Source organism: Bubalus kerabau, chromosome 6, assembly GCF_029407905.1.
Source record: "Bubalus kerabau isolate K-KA32 ecotype Philippines breed swamp buffalo chromosome 6, PCC_UOA_SB_1v2, whole genome shotgun sequence".
NCBI lineage: Eukaryota > Metazoa > Chordata > Mammalia > Artiodactyla > Bovidae > Bubalus > Bubalus kerabau.
In genome coordinates, this window is record NC_073629.1 from 55,435,551 (window position 1) to 55,455,047 (window position 19,497).

Here is a 19,497-nt window from a genome sequence, read left to right on the forward strand (position 1 = left end):
CACTTTCTGCCATAAGGGTGGTATCATCTGCATATCTGAGTTTATTGATATTTCTCCTGGCAATCTTGATTCCAGCTTGTGTTGTTTCCAGTCCAGCGTTTCTCATGATGTACTCTGTATATAAGTTAAATAAGCAGGGTGACAATATACAGCCTTGACGTACTCCTTTTCCTATTTGGAACCAGTCTGTTGTTCCATGTCCAGTTCTAACTGTTGCTTCCTGACCTGCATACAGGTTTCTCAAGACGCAGATCAGGTGGTCTGGTATTCCCATCTCTTTCAGAATTTTCCACAGTTTATTGTGATCCACACAGTCAAAGGCTTTGGCATAGTCAATAAAGCAGAAATAGATGCTTTTCTGGAACTCTCTTGCTTTTTCTATGATCCAGTGGATGTTGGCAATTTGATCTCTGGTTCCTCTGCCTTTTCTAAAACCAGCTTGAACATCAGGAAGTTCACGGTTCACATATTGCTGAAGCCTGGCTTGGAGAATTTTGAGCATTACTTTACTAGCGTGTGAGATGAGTGCAATTGTGCGGTAGTTTGAGTATTCTTTGGCATTGCCTTTCTTTGGGATTGGAATGAAAACTGACCTTTTCCAGTCCTGTGGCCACTGCTGAGTTTTCCAAATTTGCTGGCATATTGAGTGCAGCACTTTCACAGCATCATCTTTCAGGATTTGGAATAGCTCAACTGGAATTCCATCACCTCCACTAGCTTTGTTCATAGTGATGCTCTCTAAGGCCCACTTGACTTCACATTCCAGGATGTCTGGCTCTAGGTGAGTGATCACACCATCATGATTATCTGGGTCGTGAAGATCTTTTTTGTACAGTTCTTCTGTGTATTCTTGCCATTTCTTCTTAATATCTTCTGCTTCTGTTAGGTCCATACCATTTCTGTCCTTTATCGAGCCCATCTTTGCATGAAATGTTCCCTTGGTATCTCTGATTTTCTTGAAGAGATCCAAGATATCAGATAACAAAGCTGATACCTTGAAATTTTGTATTCAAAAATCAGTCATTTAATAGGGAAGTTTTTAATCATTAGCAAATCATCATGGCCATTCATTCAGGAACCCTCTGAAAATAAGGGGAACAATTTTTTTTTTAATTTGTTGCCATAAAAATACACGTTAGAGAATTGTAAAACCTAAATGTTAAAAATTGTTAACATTTCAGAGCCAAACTATCTCAAAGAAGTAGGTCTCATAATTAAATTCAAGGTTTTGTTCTTCCTTTTCACTCCACAGGGTCATCCATCACTTGTGAAAGCTCTGTCCTGCCTATATGAAAAGTTTTATCAAAATCAAATCAATCCAAATGAAGAAATCCTCGTGACAGTAGGAGCATATGGATCTCTTTTTAACGCCATTCAAGGACTGATTGATGAGGGGGATGAAGTAAGTATATTAACATTATTGTGCTGCCTTTGCCTTTATCAATCACTATCATTTGTCTTGCTTTTATTTTCACTTTTTTATGTTCTTTTAAGTATTTTTCAAATATAGTATATATGCAGTCAAGTTCACAAAAAACTGTTAAGTACAACTTAGTAAATGTTTACGTGTGTGTGTATGTTTGTCTCCCTGTAACCACAAACCAGATAAAGATACAGTACATTTCCAGGAACCTGGAAGGCTCCCTTTTGCCCCTTCCTAGTCTGTATTCTTCCAGAGGTAACAGTCTTCTGTGTTCTTTCAGCAGAGATTCATTTTACTAGCTCTTTAACCTGATGTAATAGAATCATACAGCATATACTCTTGACTCTGACTTCTCTCATTTATCATTTTGTCTGTGAGATTCATTCACTTTTGTTGCATGTTGTTTATTCTTCTATTTATAGCCTATTTACATAAGGGCAGGTTGTATGCAGGTCAGGAAGCAACAGTTAGAACTGGACATGGAACAACAGACTGGTTCCAAATAGGAAAAGGAGTACGTCAAGGCTGTATATTGTCACCCTGCTTATTTAACTTATATGCAGAGTACATCATGAGAAACGCTGGGCTGGAAGAAGCACAAGCTGGAATCAAGATTGCCAGGAGAAATATCAATAACCTCAGATATGCAGATGACACCACCCTTATGGCAGAAAGTGAAGAGGAACTAAAAAGCCTCTTGATGAAGGTGAAAGAGGAGAGTGAAAAAGTTGGCTTAAAACTCAACATTCAGAAAACGAAGATCATGGCATCTGGTCCCATCACTTCATGGGAAATAGATGGGGAAACAGTAGAAACAATGTCAGACTTTATTTTTGGGGGCTCCAAAATCGCTGCAGATGGTAACTGCAGCCGTGAAATTAAAAGACGCTGCTGAGTTTTCCAAATTTGCTGACATATTGAGTGCAGCATTTTCACAGCATCATCTTTCAGGATTTGAATAGCTCAACTTGAATTCCATCACCTCCACTACCTTTGTTCGTAGTGATGCTTCCTAAGGCCCACTTGACTTCACATTCCAGGATGTCTGGCTCTAGGAGAGTGATCACACCATTGTGATTATCTGGGTTTTGTAGATCTTTTTTGTACAGTTCTTCTGTATATTCTTGCCACCTCTTCTTAATATCTTCTGCTTCTGTTAGGTCCATCCCATTTCTGTCCTTTATTGAGCCCATCTTTGCATGAAATGTTCCCTTGGTATCTCTAATTTTCTTGAAGGGATCTCTAGTCTTTCCCATTCTATTGTTTTCCTTTATCTCTTTGCATTAATCACTGAGGAAGGCTTTCTTATCTCTCTTTGCTATTCTTTGGAACTCTGCATTCAATTGGGTGTATCTTTCCTTTTCTCCTTTGCTTTTCACATCTTTTCTTTTCACAGCTATTTGTAAGACCTCCTCAGACAGCCATTTTGCTTTTTTGCATTTCTTTTTCTTGGGATAGTGTTGATCTCTGTCTCCTGTACAATGTCACGAACCACCATCCATAGTTCATCAGGCACTCTGTCTATCAGATCTAGTCCCTTAAATCTCTTTCTCACTTCCACTGTATAATCGTAAGGGATTTGATTTAGGTCAGAACCTGAGTGGTCTAGTAGTTTTCCCTACTTTCTTCAATTTAAGTGTAGACTTGTAAAATTATACATTGTTGGCAGATTTTTCAAAAGCAGTTTGAATATATATATATATATGGTACCATAAAAGGTGTTTATACTCTTTAGTCTAGCAGTAACAAGCACTAAAATGGAGAAACTGTGCAGTCACTAATTCACTGTACTGTTACTTATACAAACTATAACAAAATTATCCTGGAATTCAGTAGACTCTCAAATACCCATTAAAACAATGCATTAAAACTAAATAATATTAAATGTTTGTGAAGTATTGCTGCATGTAAAAAAGATAGAAAAACTGAATGTCGACAATGGATATAAATCACGTGTTTAAACTCATTATAGAAAAGCAATAAGTCAGGGATACTAGGTCCAGACTGGCATATTGCAGAAGAGGTACCAACTGGACAGGTTAGTCTGGCCCACTGACCTGAGAGACAGGCCATGAGTAGATTGAGAGAGCCTGTGGTAGCCTCCAGGACCTTGTAGGAGCAAAGGAGCTAGGAAAAAAGAATCCAGATATAAGTCACCTGGAGGGAAATTGTGGGTATCAGACATTAACGGTAGCATCCTGTCTTCTTGCATTCTCTCTATGTTTGGGGATGTTTTTGAAAAAGAAATGTCTTTGTTGTTGTTGTTCAGTCGCGCAATCGTGTCCAACTCTTTGTGATCCCATGTACTGTTGCACGCCAGGCTTCCCTGTTCTTCTCTCAGGATAATACTTAGAAATTACTACACCATAACAGAGAGCATCCCTGCAGTGCTCTCTTTCCTTCTGTTCTTGCTGTGCTGCTGATTGTTTATTTTCTAATTTGAAATTTAAACTCACTGTTTTTGGCTAGATCATCCCTTTGAGAATGTAATGAGAGCTATGGACCCTTTTCCCAGAAAAATAAACCTATGCATGTAGAAAATTTTGCATACGATTTGAAGGGTCCCACTGCAAGCCTATCCACAGAGCTCCCTAGGAAATCAAGGGGTCCAGTTAAGGCTCCTGACAAGTTTGTTCCCAAGGTCTTTTTCACTCAGGTGTGTGAAGACAAAGACTGCTGCATCTTAGCATGTTGTATAGTGCTTCACACATAGTACGTACACTGCTGCTGCTGCTGCTAAGTCGCTTCAGTCGTGTCCGACTCTGTGCGACCCCATAGACAGCAGCCCACCAGGCTCCCCCGTCCCTGGGATTCTCCAGGCAAGAACACTGGAGTGGGTTGCCATTTCCTTCTCCAATGCATGAAAGTGAAAAGTGAAAGTGAAGTCACTCAGTCGTGCCGGACTCTTAGCGATCCCCTGGACTGGAGCCTACCAGGCTCCTCCGTCCATGGGATTTTCCAGGCAAGAGTACTGGAGTGGGGTGCCATTGCCTTCTCCATATTTGTTAAATGGATTAATTATTGATTGATTCATTATTTGGTTTGATTCCAGGTCATAGTGATAGTGCCTTTCTATGACTGCTATGAGCCCATGGTGAGAATGGCCAGAGCAACACCTGTTTTTGTTCCCCTGAGATGTGTAAGTCTGCCCCTATGATTTACGTTTTTTAAAAAGTTTTGAAAATGCCTATTACTTTGTTGTCAATAAAGTTTCTACTTTGATTACATTTTGGGATTTACTGTATATCTCTACCATGACTGAAGGTAACAGCTATTTAAGGGGGGATTTTTATTACTTCATCATATGTTTGCCATGTATCTAACAGCTTCTACCTTGTATGTAATAGTATTTTTTGTGGTTATGTATCTCCCCTACTGACTGAGCATCACCAGATCAGAGACCATTTCTGACTCACTTTTATAGCTCTAGTCCCCAGGGCTAACAGTGCAGGGTATGTGCTGGTAATCATTAAGTCATGGCTGACTCTGTGACCCCACGGATGGTAGCCCTCCAGGCTCCTCTCCATGGGATTTTTCAGGCAAGAATAGTGGAGTGGGTTGCCATTTCCTCCTCCAGGGGATTTTCCTAACTCAGGGATTGAATTCGGGTTTGCTGCTTGGCAGGCTGATTCTTTACCATTGAACCCCCTGGGAATCCTAGGGTGTGTGCTGGGTATTCAATAAATACTTACTCAATTCTGAATGAAGTGTTTTGGTTTTTTTACTCTACTTTTATCTTTAGGAATACAGTATAGTTTAATTGTCTTTTTAAAAAATCTTATTAAAATAAGTAACACACTAGGGTGAATAACAGAATCTTCTATTAGCCTTATAGAATCAGACGTGTTAACCATAATCAGACGTGTTAACCATAACCATATAGCTGGCTCCTCTGAAGGAATTTAGGCACTTTTACAGCTGTTAATGTTGACAGAGCTCATGTTTCCATTTAACAGGTATGAGCATGGGACTCAAGTCCTGTTGGGCTCTTAAGGCAGAAGTAAATCTTAGTTATTTTTGTTTCTTTTCTTTGTTAGTTATCTATTAAGTTACCTTTGCCATGCCTTTCTCTACTTTTTTTCCTTATTAGGTTATTTATTTATAATACAGCAAACATGAATTAACTGATTAAATCACATCTTCATTCTTCATGCTTAGAAACCTGCTGATGGGAAAAAATGCTCTAGTTCTGACTGGACCTTAGATCCTCAAGAACTGGCAAGCAAATTTAATTCCAAAACCAAAGCTATAATACTAAATACTCCGCATAACCCCCTTGGCAAGGTGAGTCTTTGAACTCTTTATGCATCTTCTGATCCGTCATTCTCTCACACGTTGAATAATTGGCTCTGCTCTTTTGTTTCCTTTCATATGTGTAGGTGTATACCAAAGAGGAACTCCAAGTAATTGCCGACCTTTGCATCAAATATGACACACTCTGCATCAGTGATGAGGTTTATGAATGGCTTGTATATACTGGAAATAAGCATTTTAAAATAGGTACCAATTATTACGTAGAGTCACAAATCTAAATGTGTTTGCACACATGTGGAGTATCTGGAAAGAATCCCAGAACAGCTTTAGAATAGTCTTTGTAACGGGTAGATGTCTGTGAGCACTTAAAAACGGGACTTGAATGAATGATGTTTGAATGGATTTATGAACAGGTTGAAGGACAAGCAGTACAAACTTAGGAGACAAGGTTTTAGATCACAGTATACAACAAGGAAACCAGAGAAGTAGTACTTTTGCCTTTATTCTTAGCTTTTTTTGTTTGTTTTTTTTTTTCCCAATAATCTAACTATTACTTTGTATATAAGACATAGGGAACTTACTTATTCCTGAACTGGCCTGTCCCTACTAAGGGAAATGCTGAAATGCCAGATGAACAGGAAAGAAAGTGCTGTGACAGTAAGGTATTGCTGCAATGGATTTCACCATTACTACTACATCTCGGGCTTCCCCAGTGGCTCAATGGTAAAGAATCCACCTGCAATTCAGGAGACGTGGGTTCAATTCCTGGGTCAGGAAGATCCTCTGGAGGAGGGCGAATCTTGTGGACAAAGAAGCCTGGTGGGCTATGGTCTATAGGGTCACAAAGAGTTGGACATGACTGAAGTGACTGAGTGTACACACACACACACACACCCAGGCCATGTCACAGATACCATGGTGTCTTCTGGGGTGATCCAAACTTATATCAACTATAGGGTTATAACTGTGCCTCAATCTTTGGGTCTTTGCACTTTCCCTTCCTATACTTGGAAACAGTTTTCCCTCAGATATCCAAACGACTCAGTGTCACCTCCCTGGGGTCTTTATTCAGTTTTCAGATTTTGTGACCACAACATTTAAGATTTAAACCTCTCTGCATTTTCTTTGTCCTTTTCCTGTTGTTTTGTTTTATTTTTTTTGGCTGTGATGGGTCTTTGTTGCTGCACTCAGGCTTTCTGTAGTTACGGGGAGTCAGGGCTACTCTTCATTGCGGTGTTCAGACTTCTCATTGCAGTGGCTTCTTTTATTTCAGGACAAGGCTGTAGAGTGCCTCAGTAGTTGTGGCACACAGGCTTAGTTGCTCTGAGGCATGTGGGATCTTCCCGGACCTGGGATCGAACCCACATCCCCTGCATTGCAAGGCAGATTTTTAACTACTGGACTACCAGGACAACCCTTCTGTCCTGTGTTTTCCTGTATAACAAATATCAGGATCTATATATTTTTACTTTTAACCTGCAAGGAGGTAGGAATTTTTAAATGTTTTGATCTCTTCTGAATCATCAGTTCCCAGAATAGGGTCTTGTGCATGGTAGACAATCAGAAAATAACTGTTGAATAAAATGAATAGGAAGTATGAAAGGGTGAGGGAAGAATAATATCACTGGCAGGAACCAATAAATTTTAAAATTAGTGTACTTATACATAAATAGTTGTTTCACACATCATAATTATCTGTGGTAAATTACAAACTGCTGTGGAGACACAGAGGAGATCAACAAAGTGGGCAAAAGATGGAATTAGTCAGAGAAGTAGAAAGAAAATTCTTCTCAGATAAACTTGTGTACTAAGGTAAGGTGGCATGAAAGATCAAGATATACTTAACTGGCTTATAAGAGTGTGTTGTAGTAACTGGCACAGATGAGACCGGATAAGTAGGGTGATTCTGAAGGACTTTATATATGAATATAAAGAATTTAAATTTCATTGAGGTGGGGCCAATGGTTCTTAAACTTTTATTATATTTTAGTGATAGAGTATCGTGAAGTCACAATGTTCACATGATGAATTAGTGACAATATATACTGTATTTCATCATGAAGCTAGAGGTAATTTTCTTAACAGAAATTTAATAATTAGAAGTCAATATAAAAATCACAAATCTGTGTGTATTCACCTGTAACAAAGTGTTACTGAAATAAATACATCTGAGTTTTTCCGATTTTTGCCATTATTGTTCATTTCCTGATGCTCATTTGTTTCACTATTGGTAGCATTCACCATCAGATAACCAGTTGTTGTTTTAGTTACTAAGTCATGTCCAGCTCTCTTTTGTGACCCCATGGGCTGTAGCCCACCAGAATCCTCTGTCCATGGGATTTTCCAGGCAAGAACACTGGAGTGGGTTGCCATTTCCTTCTCCAGGGGATCTTCCCAACCCAGGGATCAAACCCATGTCTCCTGCATTGGCAGGCTGGTTCTTTACCACTGAGATAACCAGTAGCAGTTTGAAGTGCTAAAGAAAATTTTGTGGAAAACTTAAAGTCAATTTTTTTCAAGCTCTATTAAAAAAACTCAATAATTAATTTGACCATCAGGGTACCAGTGAGCATACTTTGAGAACAGCTGCAACAGGCAATGATGAGGTGTGATGAGGCAAGGTAATTGGTTCTGTACTGGATTTGTTTTATAAAGGTAAGAACGAGCTGCAGGTAAGGATTTTAAGTCAGATCCCCTGGCAGTGGAGATCATACGCTGGGGTTATTTAGAAGTATAAACTGTAAGGCACAGAATATAGCATTTGAAGGTGGGAAGGCAAGCAAGTATGATTCTGAGATCTCTAGCCTGGACCACTCAGCAGCGATGAGGCCTTAACCAGGGATGGAAATGGAAGGAGACAGGCCTGTGGGAAGAGCTGAGCAAAGGAAATTCCTGCTTCTCATGCTAAGCTGAGCAAAGGAAATTCCTGCTTCTCATGCTAAGTTTCAGTGTCTTTGAGACATAGAGGAGAAGATGTCTACAAACAAGTAGAATTATAGGCCTGATTGTCAGGATCAAATTGTGAAGGGATTCATTTTTGACAGTCATCAAAATTTTGTTGATAGTGGAACACATGGAAGACAATGTATCTTCTAAGGGAGAATGTATAAACAAAGAAGAGGGCCAGAAATTTGTAAAGTATGGTGTCTTAGCACAGCCCATTTTGTTATTTGTCAAAATTGCATCAGAGTTCACCTTGCCACATCTTGTTGATGATCTCTGTCTCAGGTCATTAACTACTCCCCAGTTGAAAATCAAACCAACATGGACAATTACATTTTTTGATAATTTTTTTAAGATTAAGTAGAAAGAGAAAGAGGCATCTATCTAATGAATAAATATAATTTTATGCTTAACATTTTGTACATTTTACAAATGTTCAGGTCTATGCAATAACTCAAAGCTTTTATATTTTATTTAACTCAGTTTAGCAATATTCTTTTCAAAATATTGCTTTAAATGATCTTGAAACTTATTGTTTAAACGTTATATTATAAATACTTCATGGTAAAAGTGTAAATGATATTATTTGCTAAAGATATCAAGACATATTTTTAACTCAGATTTTTTTAGTTGTAACAACTTGGATGTTAAAACAAGAAAAAAATGAATTCATTATTCATTTCTGTTTCATTATCATTATTATTCATTTCATTATTCATTCTATTTCATTATTTAGAGAGTACAAACATGTGAAAACGTATTCTGTTAAATATGGTGGACTTTGTTACATGAAAGATACAAAATGGCTATTCCATCAATTTGCAGAGTGCAATAGTAGCTCTTTAATGCAATAAGTTTCTGGCCACACATCATGAAATTAGCATCAGCTTCATGTCACAGAGACAGTTTTCCCAGGTGTAGCTTGCACTCTTCATCATGTCTTAATCTTTATCTGACTTCTATTGAAGCCTAAGTCACCTGTGAATAACTGTTACAGCTGCTGTGGTTGATTTAAGGAGGGTGGGTCATACACGAGAAGTGCAAAGACCAGTTGCCTTTCATGTGTAACTGCAGGCTAAACTTACCAGTACTGGAACTAGATATGGTTTTTCTAAATCATCCGATCTGTAAAGACTTTTTTTTTCTTTGTTGCTCTATGCACATGCAGTGTTGTGGTCCTCTACTCTGTTTAACTTCTGTAGCTCCCCAAATCTCTGAGACGGAGAGGACATGATTATCTAGTTGTTCTTAAATGACTTGTGCGTCTGTGTGTTTAGTCACTAAGCTGTGTCTCTTTTGCAACCCCGTAGACTGTGGCCCACCAGGCTCTTCTGTCCCTGGGATTTTCCAGGCAAGAATATTGGAGTGGGTTGCCATTTCATTCTCCAGGTTTTAAATTACTTAGGACTCTTTTAATTGGAATTGTAGAATTTGTTCATACTGGGTCACATTCTTGACTCAAATGGTGTCTCCAGTTTTGAGTAAAATGGCATTATATTCAACAAAAGAAACCTCTGTTCTGGAAGAGATTATTCTAATACATTGGTATTTATATATTAATCCCTTGATATTTGGAAAATTAGTATAGAATTCCTCATAAATTATATAGCTGATCATCTTACTCCTTGAAAGAAAAAAGAAAAAGATACACTTTTATATGGCCAAAATAGCCGTCAAGAAAATACTTAGCTTTTAAATACTTTAATTAGTTTTGATATTTTGTGAATGTAACCTACATTTGATGTGTACATAGTTTTTATTTTCTTCATGTTTAACTTATTGTTAAAACATGCTAGGTTTGTATTAGTTTGGGTAATTCTTATTTTCAAAGAATTTATTTCTAAGTGTTGTTCTTAATAATAGATGTTCCTGACTTGGGATATATATTATTACTTTAAAGGGAGTAATACTGTGCCTTATACATAGTTTAGATATTTCTGTGGTCAAATAGGAAAGTAAAACATGCCTTGTCCTTTGGAATATTTTGGAAGAATAGAAATGTCTCAAAACTTGAGAGGATATATCTTAGAATATTCTGTCTTCGAATGGACCCTCTAAATATTTTTATAATTTGTCCTTTTGGGATTTCTTTTTGGGTTTCACAGAGAATACAGTGGTAATTCTTCCAATTTATATGGCTTTCCTACCTTTATAAATATTGATGATATTTCATGAAATGCTGAAATTGCATATGTTTACATTTTGGAACTTTATTTAGCTACCTTATATCTTAGTAGACACTTTACTTGCTATGAGAAGATGACTTCAAGATACGTCATGGATTTACATCTCAGTGTGCTATTTCTAAAATACACACCCTCACTCTTGCACATGCCTGCAAACTGCTGGGCCTTCCCCAGAGTTTCTGAGGATACAAGAATTTGCCTTTTTTATGACTTCCCCAGTGATACTGATATTGCTAGGTGGGAAATGTATTTTAAGAACCACCACTGCCTTAAGAATCCTGTAGAAATCAGACTCAGAAAATGGACAGAGTAGAGGTGAGCTAAACACTACCAGAACCACAACCAAAACTGGGCCACAGAACGATCGTGCTGGCCGCCAGCTACCACTAACGCTGGGAGCCGGGTGCTGTTGCTCCCATGCCCACTGCACTGAGCCGGCCCACAGCGCTGCCGGCTGCGGCTTCTGACCATTCCTGCCCTGGGAGATGATTTACCACTTAAATGTTTTCAAGCTTGGTAACATTTTCAGCTGAGTTTCAGTAAAGCTAAATTATCTCTTAAAAACCTATTGAAATAACTATACTGCCTATATTATAAGGCATTTTTGTTATTAGATTATACTGAGTGTAGACTGATCATAAAGCAATTAACTAACCTTTCCCCCCCCCTTTTTTGCCATTCAGCCACTTTTCCAGGTATGTGGGAGAGAACAATAACCATAGGAAGTGCTGGAAAGACTTTCAGTGTAACTGGCTGGAAGGTAAGATGAAAAATTTAATTGTTTGAAAACAGGCACATATCTTATTTCTTGTAGAGTGTTTTTGTGTGTTGTAAATGCATAAATACTCAGTTTACACAGGTTTTTATACTTACTGATTTGCTTTCTTATTCAGTTTTCATGTTTTTATCCTTTTTGAGATGTAATCATTCTTTTGAAAGTAAGAAAAATAGGGTAATTTGCTTATTTATAAGTAACCAACTGATGATACTCTTTTCTTTGCAATGTTTGGATTACTGTATATTAATTAAAAGGAGAAAAAATAATAGCTAATGGGAAGAACTGTACAAAAAAGATCTTCATGACCCAGTTAATCACAATGGTGTGATCACTCACCTAGAGTCAGACGTCCTGGAATGTGAAGTCAAGTAGGCCTTAGGAAGCATCACTACAAACAAAGCTAGTGGAAGTGATGGAATCCCAGTTCAGCTCAGTCGCTCAGTCGTGTCCGACTCCTCGCGACTCCATGAACCGCAGCATGCCAGGCCTCGCTGTCCATTACCAACTCCTAGAGTCCACCCAAACCCATGTCCATCAAGTTGGTGATGCCATCCAACCATCTCATCCTGTCGTCTCCTTCTCCTCCTGCCCTCAATCTTTCCCAGCCTCAGGGTCTTTTCAAATGAGTCAACTCTTCGCATCAGGTGGCCAAAGTATTGGAGTTTCAGCTTCAACATCAGTCCTTCAAATGAACACCCAGCAATAATCTGCTTTAGGATGGACTGGTTGGAGCTCCTTGCAGTCCAAGGGACTTTCAAGAGTCTTCTCCAGTACCACAGTTCAAAGGCATCAGTTCTTCGGCGCTCAGCTTTCTTTAGAGTCCAACTCTCCCATACAGACATGAGCACTGGAAAAACCAAAACCTTGACTAGAGGGACCCTTGTTGACAAAGTAATGTCTCTGCTTTTTACTATACTGTCTAGGTTGGTCATAACTTTCCTTCAAAGAAGTAAGCATCTTTTAATTTCATGGCTACAATCAACCTCTGCTGTGATTTTGGAGCCCAAAAAATAAAGTCAGCCACTGTTTCCACTCTTTCCCCATCTATTTGCCATGAAATGATGGGACCAGATGTCATGATCTTAGTTTTCTGAATATTGAGCTTTAAGCCAACTTTTTCACTCTCCTTTTTCACTTTCATCAAGAGGCTCTTTAGTTCTTCTTCCCTTTCTGCCATAAGGGTGGTGTCATCTGCATATCTGAGGTTATTGATATTTCTCCTGGCAATCTTGATTCCAGCTTGTGCTTCTTCCAGCCGAACATTTCTCATGCTGTACTCTGCATATAAGTTAAAGAAGCAGGGTGACAATATACAGCCTTGACATACTCCTTTTCCTATTTGGAACCAGTCTGTTGTTCCATGTCCAGTTTTAACTGTTGCTTCCTGACCTGCATACAGGTTTCATAAGAGGCAGGTCAGTTTTCGCAAGAGGCAGGAATCACAGTTGAGCTATTTCAAATCCTGAAAGATGATGCTGTGAAAGTGCTGCACTCAATATGTCAGCAAATTTGGAAAACTCAGCAGTGGCCACAGGACTGGAAAAGGTCAGTTTTCATTCCAATCCCAAAGAAAGGCAATGCCAAAGAATGCTCAAACTACCACACAATTGCACTCATCTCACATGCTAGTAAAGTAATGCTCAAAATTCTCCAAGCCAGGCTTCAGCAATACGTGAACCGTGAATTTCCAGATGTTCAAGCTGGATTTAGAAAAGGCAGAGGAACCAGAGACCAAATTGCCAACATCTGCTGGATCATCAAAAAAGCAAGAGAGTTCCAGAAAAACATCTATGTCTGCTTTATTAACTATGCCAAAGCCTTTGACTGTGTGGATCACAATAAACTGTGGAAAATTCTGAAAGAGATGGGAATATCAGACCACCTGACCTGCCTCTTGAGAAACCTGTATGCAGGTCAGGAAGCAACAGTTAGAACTGGAGGAACAACAGACTGGTTCCAAATAGGAAAAGGAGTACATCAAGGCTGTATATTGTCATCCTGCTTATTTAACTTATATGCAGAGTACAGCATGAGAAACGCTAGGCTGGGGGAAGCACAAGCTGGAATCAAGATTTCTGGGAGAAATATCAATAACCTCAGATATGCATATGACACCACCTTTATGGCAGAAAGGGAAGAAGAACTAAAGAGCCTCTTGATGAAAGTAAAAAAGTAGAGTGAAAAAGTTGGCTTAAAGCTCAACATTCAGAAAACGAAGATCATGGCATCCGGTCCCATCACTTCATGGCAAATAGATGGGGAAACAGTGTCAGACTTTATTTTTCTGGGCTCCAAAATCACTGCAGATGGTGATTGCAGCCATGAAATTAAAAGACGCTTACTCCTTGGAAGGAAAGTTATGAGCAATGTAGACCGCATATTTAAAAGCAGAGACATTACTTTGCCAACAAAAGTCCATTTAGTCAAGGCTATGGTTTTTCCAGTAGCCGTGTATGGATGTGAGAGTTGGACTCGAAAGAAAGCTGATCGCCGAAGAATTGATGCCTTTGAACTGTGGTGTTGGAGAAGACTGTTGAGAGTCCCTTGGACTGCAAGGAGCTCCAACCAGTCCATCCTAAAGGAGATCAGTGCTGGGTGTTCATTGGAAGGACTGATGTTGAAGCTGAAACTCCAAGACTTTGGCCACCTGATGAGAAGAGTTGACTCATTTGAAAAGACCCTGATGCTGGGAAAAATTGAGAGCAGGAAGGAAAGAGAATGCAGAGGATGAGATGGTTGGATGGCATCACCAACTCAATGGACATGAGTTTGAGTGAACTCCGGGAGTTGGTAATAGACAAGGAGGCCTGATGTGCTGCGATTCATGGGGTGGCAAGGAGTCAGACACGACTGAGCAACTGAACTGCACTAAACTGAACTGAACTGAATGTTTTGACGCTTACTATGTGCCAGGTTCTAGAGATTTACACATACTGATTCCTTTCATTTTCATAACCACATTATAAGGTGGGCATAATTTATTATTCCCATTTTACAGACAATAAAACTGAAGTACAGAGAATCTAAGTAACTTGCCTAAGGTTTCATTGCTAATAAATTCGAATTCCACCTAGGGCAGGAAATCTAGGTTTAGAATCCATGCACTTAACCACTGTATTATGTAATACAATCACAGTTGTTCCAGTTGAAACTTTATTGTCTTCCAGTTTCACTTCTCCTGAACTTGGCTAAGAAGTAGGGAGTATCAAAAATGAGCCTGGAGAATGAAATTGTGGAAGAGTCCCTTAAGGCCCTCGTTGAAAGTTACTTTTATCTATATCTAATTCAAACAAGCTTTGTTACCAGTTATTAGACTTTCAGAATATCAAAAATAGCAAATTCAAAGAGAAGGGTAGATAATAACGATTGCAAGCACTGTTTGCCTTCTGAAGGCAGAATTTAGTGACTTCAGTTGGAAACTATTCCACAAAAAGATCAAGGTTGAAATGTTTCTAACTACTAAGACTACACAGCTTTTATAGTGTGAACATTTTAGAAATGCATATATTTAATAATTTCGTTAAGCTTAGCTACTCTATCAGATCTGGTACGTACAATTAGATTCATTTTTAAATCTTTTCCTTTTGCAGCTTGGCTGGTCCATTGGTCCTAAACATTTGATAAAACATTTACAGACAGTTCAGCAAAACACTGTTTATACTTGTGCAACCCCTTTACAGGTATGTGTTACAGTAATTTAGGGCTGCTGCATGGTCTTTGGGCAGAGGTGTTATTTTTATGTTGTGTACTTCAGTTGGCTCAGACTTCCCTAGTGGCTCAGATGGTAAAGCCTCTACCTACAATGCAGGAGACCCACGTTCAATCCCTGGGTCAGGAAGATCTCCTGGAGAAGGAAACGGCAACCCACTCCAGTACTCTTGCCTGGAAAATCCTGTGGATGGAGGAACCTGGTAGGCTACAGTCCATGGGGTCGCAGAGAGTCGGACACAACTGAGCAACTTCACTTTCTTTCACTTTCCGTTGGCTCAGTTCCTTCATGTCCTTCCAGTATAATTTGGAAATTTAGAAGCAAGCACATATTCATTGCTATCAAGAATGGTTTTGGTTTTAACACAAAAATTTTAACTTTAATCACTCATACATTGCTGGTGGGGATTGCAAAATGCTGCAAACTCTCTGTAGGATGTGACAGCCCCAAGCGAAATTTCAGGTATGTGTGCTCTGTGAAGCAGCAGTGTATCCTCTGAGCACTTACCTTATAGCTGTTCTCTGCAGATCTAAGAAGCTCTATGTGTAAGTGGTCGTTCATTGCAGAAGATGGGGAATAGTTTATCTATAGACAATGGATTAAATAATCTATGGTCTATCTAAACATTTTAATGTTATATGACTGTATTAGTTTCCTAGTTCACTGTACCAGATTACCACCCTGATGGCTCAGATGGTAAAGAATCCACCCGTAGTGTGGGAGACCTGGATTCGATCCCTGGGTCAGGAAAATTCCCTGGAGTAGGAGATGGCAGCCCACTCAGTATTCTTGACTAGAAAATTCCATGCACAGAGGCTATAGTCCATTGGGTCACAAAGAGTTGGACATGACTGAGCAACTAACACTTGCGTACCCTTAGTGGCTTAAAACAACACAAGTTTTTTATCTTACATTCTGGAGGTCAGAAGTCCATAAGGGTCTTTCAAGGCTAAAAGCAAGTGTCGACCCTGCTGCATTCCCCCTGGAGGCTCCAAGGCAGAATCTGCTCCTTGTCTTTTCCAGCTTCTGGTGGTACTCGCATTCCCATGGTCACATTACTGCCACCTCTGCCTCTATCGACACATAGCCCCTGTAACACTGACTCTCTTGCCACCTTCTTTCTCTTAGAAGAATCCTTATGATTACATTAGGCCCACAGATAATCCAAGATAATCTCTCCATCTCCAAAGTCTTTAACTTAAATCACATTTGCAATGTTAATTTTACCATGCAAGGTAACATATTTACAGGTTCCAGGCATTAAGATGTGGACTTCTTTAGGGGCCATTACTCTATTGCGATGGCTGTTTAAAAGTGAAAAGAAAGGAAAGGGAAAGGAAAAACAAAAAAGAATGAGAAAATTCTATAATTACTGATATGGAAAGATATCCAGGATATATTGTAAAAATAAAAGCAAGATACAGGGCAGTATATATTATTATTTATGTTATATTCTGTATAAGAAAGGGAGAAAACTATTTGCTTATACTTTCTTAACGAATCTCTGGAAGAACCATATGAAAATAGTTAAAGTGGCTATCTGGGGTAAAGGGAACAGATGAAACTAGTATAGATAGGGTCTGGGGTGGGTTGCAAGATTTTTTAATGTATATTTTTTTATATTGTTTCTAGTTTTTTAATATCTATAAAACAGGGATCTATGTATTATCATTCTGTGAATAATCAGAATACTGAAAACTATTTGTTGGGAAGCAGTTAAAAAGCCAAAACTGGGAATATGTTGGCTACAATAAACTTTTTTGTTTCCTATCAAAAATACCTACTGAATAAGAAAAAAAATCCTAATAAATTTTTTTTTTCAAATGACTATAAGTGATATCATGATAAAAGCTAGTTGGACGTTGATTTTATTGTATTCAACTCTTTTCATTCTCAAAATAAATCTATTCAGTTATTAAACAAATACTTACTGAGTGTCAGAGATAAAGCAGTCAAGAATTCCTGCCCTTTTGGAGCTTATAGCCTGTTGGGGGAGCACAGATAATAAACAAGTAAATGTTTTAATAACATAATATGTCAGATGTTGATAAAAGCAGTGGAGAAAAAATGTGAATGATTAGTACAGGGATTCATATACTTATGAAGAGTGACACAGTGGATCGATCAGCTTTCATTTATACTTTTCTTGTCCTGAAAGGTAATGGGGAAACGCTGGTTAGTTTATCATTTCTCTGATTGTCCTTCAGGCTTAGATCTAGCAAATCATTCTAACGCTAACCTTAGTAGAAAACACCATTGTCTTTTTCATTTCCAAGTAAGGCATCTTTATATAATACAGTTGGCCCTCCCTATCCACAGGTTCTGCATCCATTGATTCAACTAAAGATTGTGGATCCAGGGTTGGTTGAATTCACAGATGCAGAGCCCATGGATGCATTTCTTATAAAAGACTTGAACATCCTTGGATTTTGGTATTTGTGGGGGCCCTGGAACCAGTCACCTGTGTGAAGAGTAAGGGACAACTGTACCTCTATTTCAACTTGAATTTTTGTGGTTCATCCTCAGTTCTTCACATTAGATGTAATCATTTCCATGTAACTTATTCTCCCATTAGTCTGTAGAATTTCAATAGGTTCAACTGTAATTCCCTGAATGACTTTCTTGTCAGTAATATTACTCTGCTGCTGCTGCTGCTGCTGCGTCACTTCAGTCGTGTCCGACTCTGTGCGACCCCATAGACGGCAGCCTACCAGGCTCCCCTGTCCCTGGGATTCTCCAGGCAAGAACACTGGAGTGGGTTGCCATTTCCTTCTCCAATGCATGAAAGTGAAAAGTGAAAGTGAAGTTGCTCAGTTGTATCCGACTCTTGGTGACCCCATGGACTGCAGCCTACTGGGCTCCTCCGTCCATGGGATTTTCCAGGCAAGAGTACTGGAGTGGGATGCCATTGCCTTCTCTGGTAATATTACTCAGACAGTCTTTATTTATTATACCAATAAACTTGGCAGTACATAACATTGCCATATTTCCTTTCCATATTTTTCAATCTTAATATACAGGAAGCCTTGGCTCAAGCTTTCTGGATTGACATCAAGCGCATGGATGACCCAGAATGTTACTTCAATTCTTTGCCAAAAGAGTTAGAAGTAAAAAGAGATCGGATGGTACATTTACTTGAAAGTGTTGGCCTAAAACCCATAGTTCCTGATGGGGGATACTTCATCATTGCTGACGTGTCTTTGCTAGGTTTGTACAGGTTTTTATTATTCAAATATGCAGAAACCTAGGTGTGGAATTATATCAAATTTATGAAGAAAAGATTGGTACCAAAACCAATATCAGCCTTTCATTTATGGGAAAATGGATTTCGACAGTGTCAGTGTTTTTCTGCAATCATCTTGATGATTAGGCCATTGACCTTGAATATAACTATTATGGAGTTATTTGTTCTAGGTATTCTAATAAACATAGAATTTTCTGTTAACCTTGTTCTGGTATGTAATTTAAAACAGGTACATGAAAAAATATATGTCCCTTGTGTTCCTTTCAGTAAAATTTTAGTTTCCTTTTTACTCAAGAAAAAAAATATTATTTCTAAAATATTGATGCTATTGGAGAATACTTGTCACTTTAGAGTATACAGAAATGAAGTCAAGGAGGAAAGTAATATTTATTGAGGGTCTACTGCATGCCAACGCTTCAAATACCCTTTTTTTAAAAACATTGTTATCTCTGTTTTTAAAGACATGGAGACTTAGGGAATAACTTGCCTGAAGTCATACAGCTAGATTCCAAATAGTTTTGTCTCCAAAAAACAATGACCTTTACATTACTTGAAGCTATGGTATGGAATTCTGACATGCTGTACAAATCTAAAGTTAGAAGCATAATAATATTTTATGTATAACATATTTCTTCCCCAGATCTGTGGTGTTAATCACAGTAAATTTAAGAGCATAATTTATTTTGACAGAAATTACAGCAATTCTGCATAGTTTTAAATGTTTTTAAGGTTTTATTACAGTGAAGTGATATGCCAGTGAGCTTGAAAATTCTTTTATATATACTAAATTTTATGAAGCTAGAAACTTTCAACGTTATAACAAAACAGTGATTATTATTTACTCATTTGTTGTAAGAAAAGCAGAGTGACCAGGGGTTCTTGGCTCTGCTGTTGCCAGAGAGGTATATTTGTCAGGCTCCTAAGATCTCTTCTTATATAAAAACCCTTATGATGTTCTAT

At 38.5% G+C, this 19,497-nt stretch overlaps 1 protein-coding gene across 4 annotated transcripts in view; it reads left to right on the forward strand.

Annotated features, from left to right (window-relative positions):
• Window positions 1-19,497, forward strand: part of KYAT3 (kynurenine aminotransferase 3) — a 63,316-nt gene that overhangs the window by 31,587 nt on the left and 12,232 nt on the right. For all 4 annotated transcript variants that reach the window (XM_055585255.1, XM_055585252.1, XM_055585254.1 and 1 more), the window contains 7 exons: window positions 1,253-1,402; window positions 4,476-4,562; window positions 5,582-5,707; window positions 5,803-5,923; window positions 11,490-11,566; window positions 15,175-15,264; window positions 18,314-18,500. In XM_055585255.1, coding sequence (XP_055441230.1) covers window positions 1,253-1,402; window positions 4,476-4,562; window positions 5,582-5,707; window positions 5,803-5,923; window positions 11,490-11,566; window positions 15,175-15,264; window positions 18,314-18,500 — 838 coding nt within the window. The remainder of the gene's footprint in view (window positions 1-1,252; window positions 1,403-4,475; window positions 4,563-5,581; window positions 5,708-5,802; window positions 5,924-11,489; window positions 11,567-15,174; window positions 15,265-18,313; window positions 18,501-19,497) is intronic.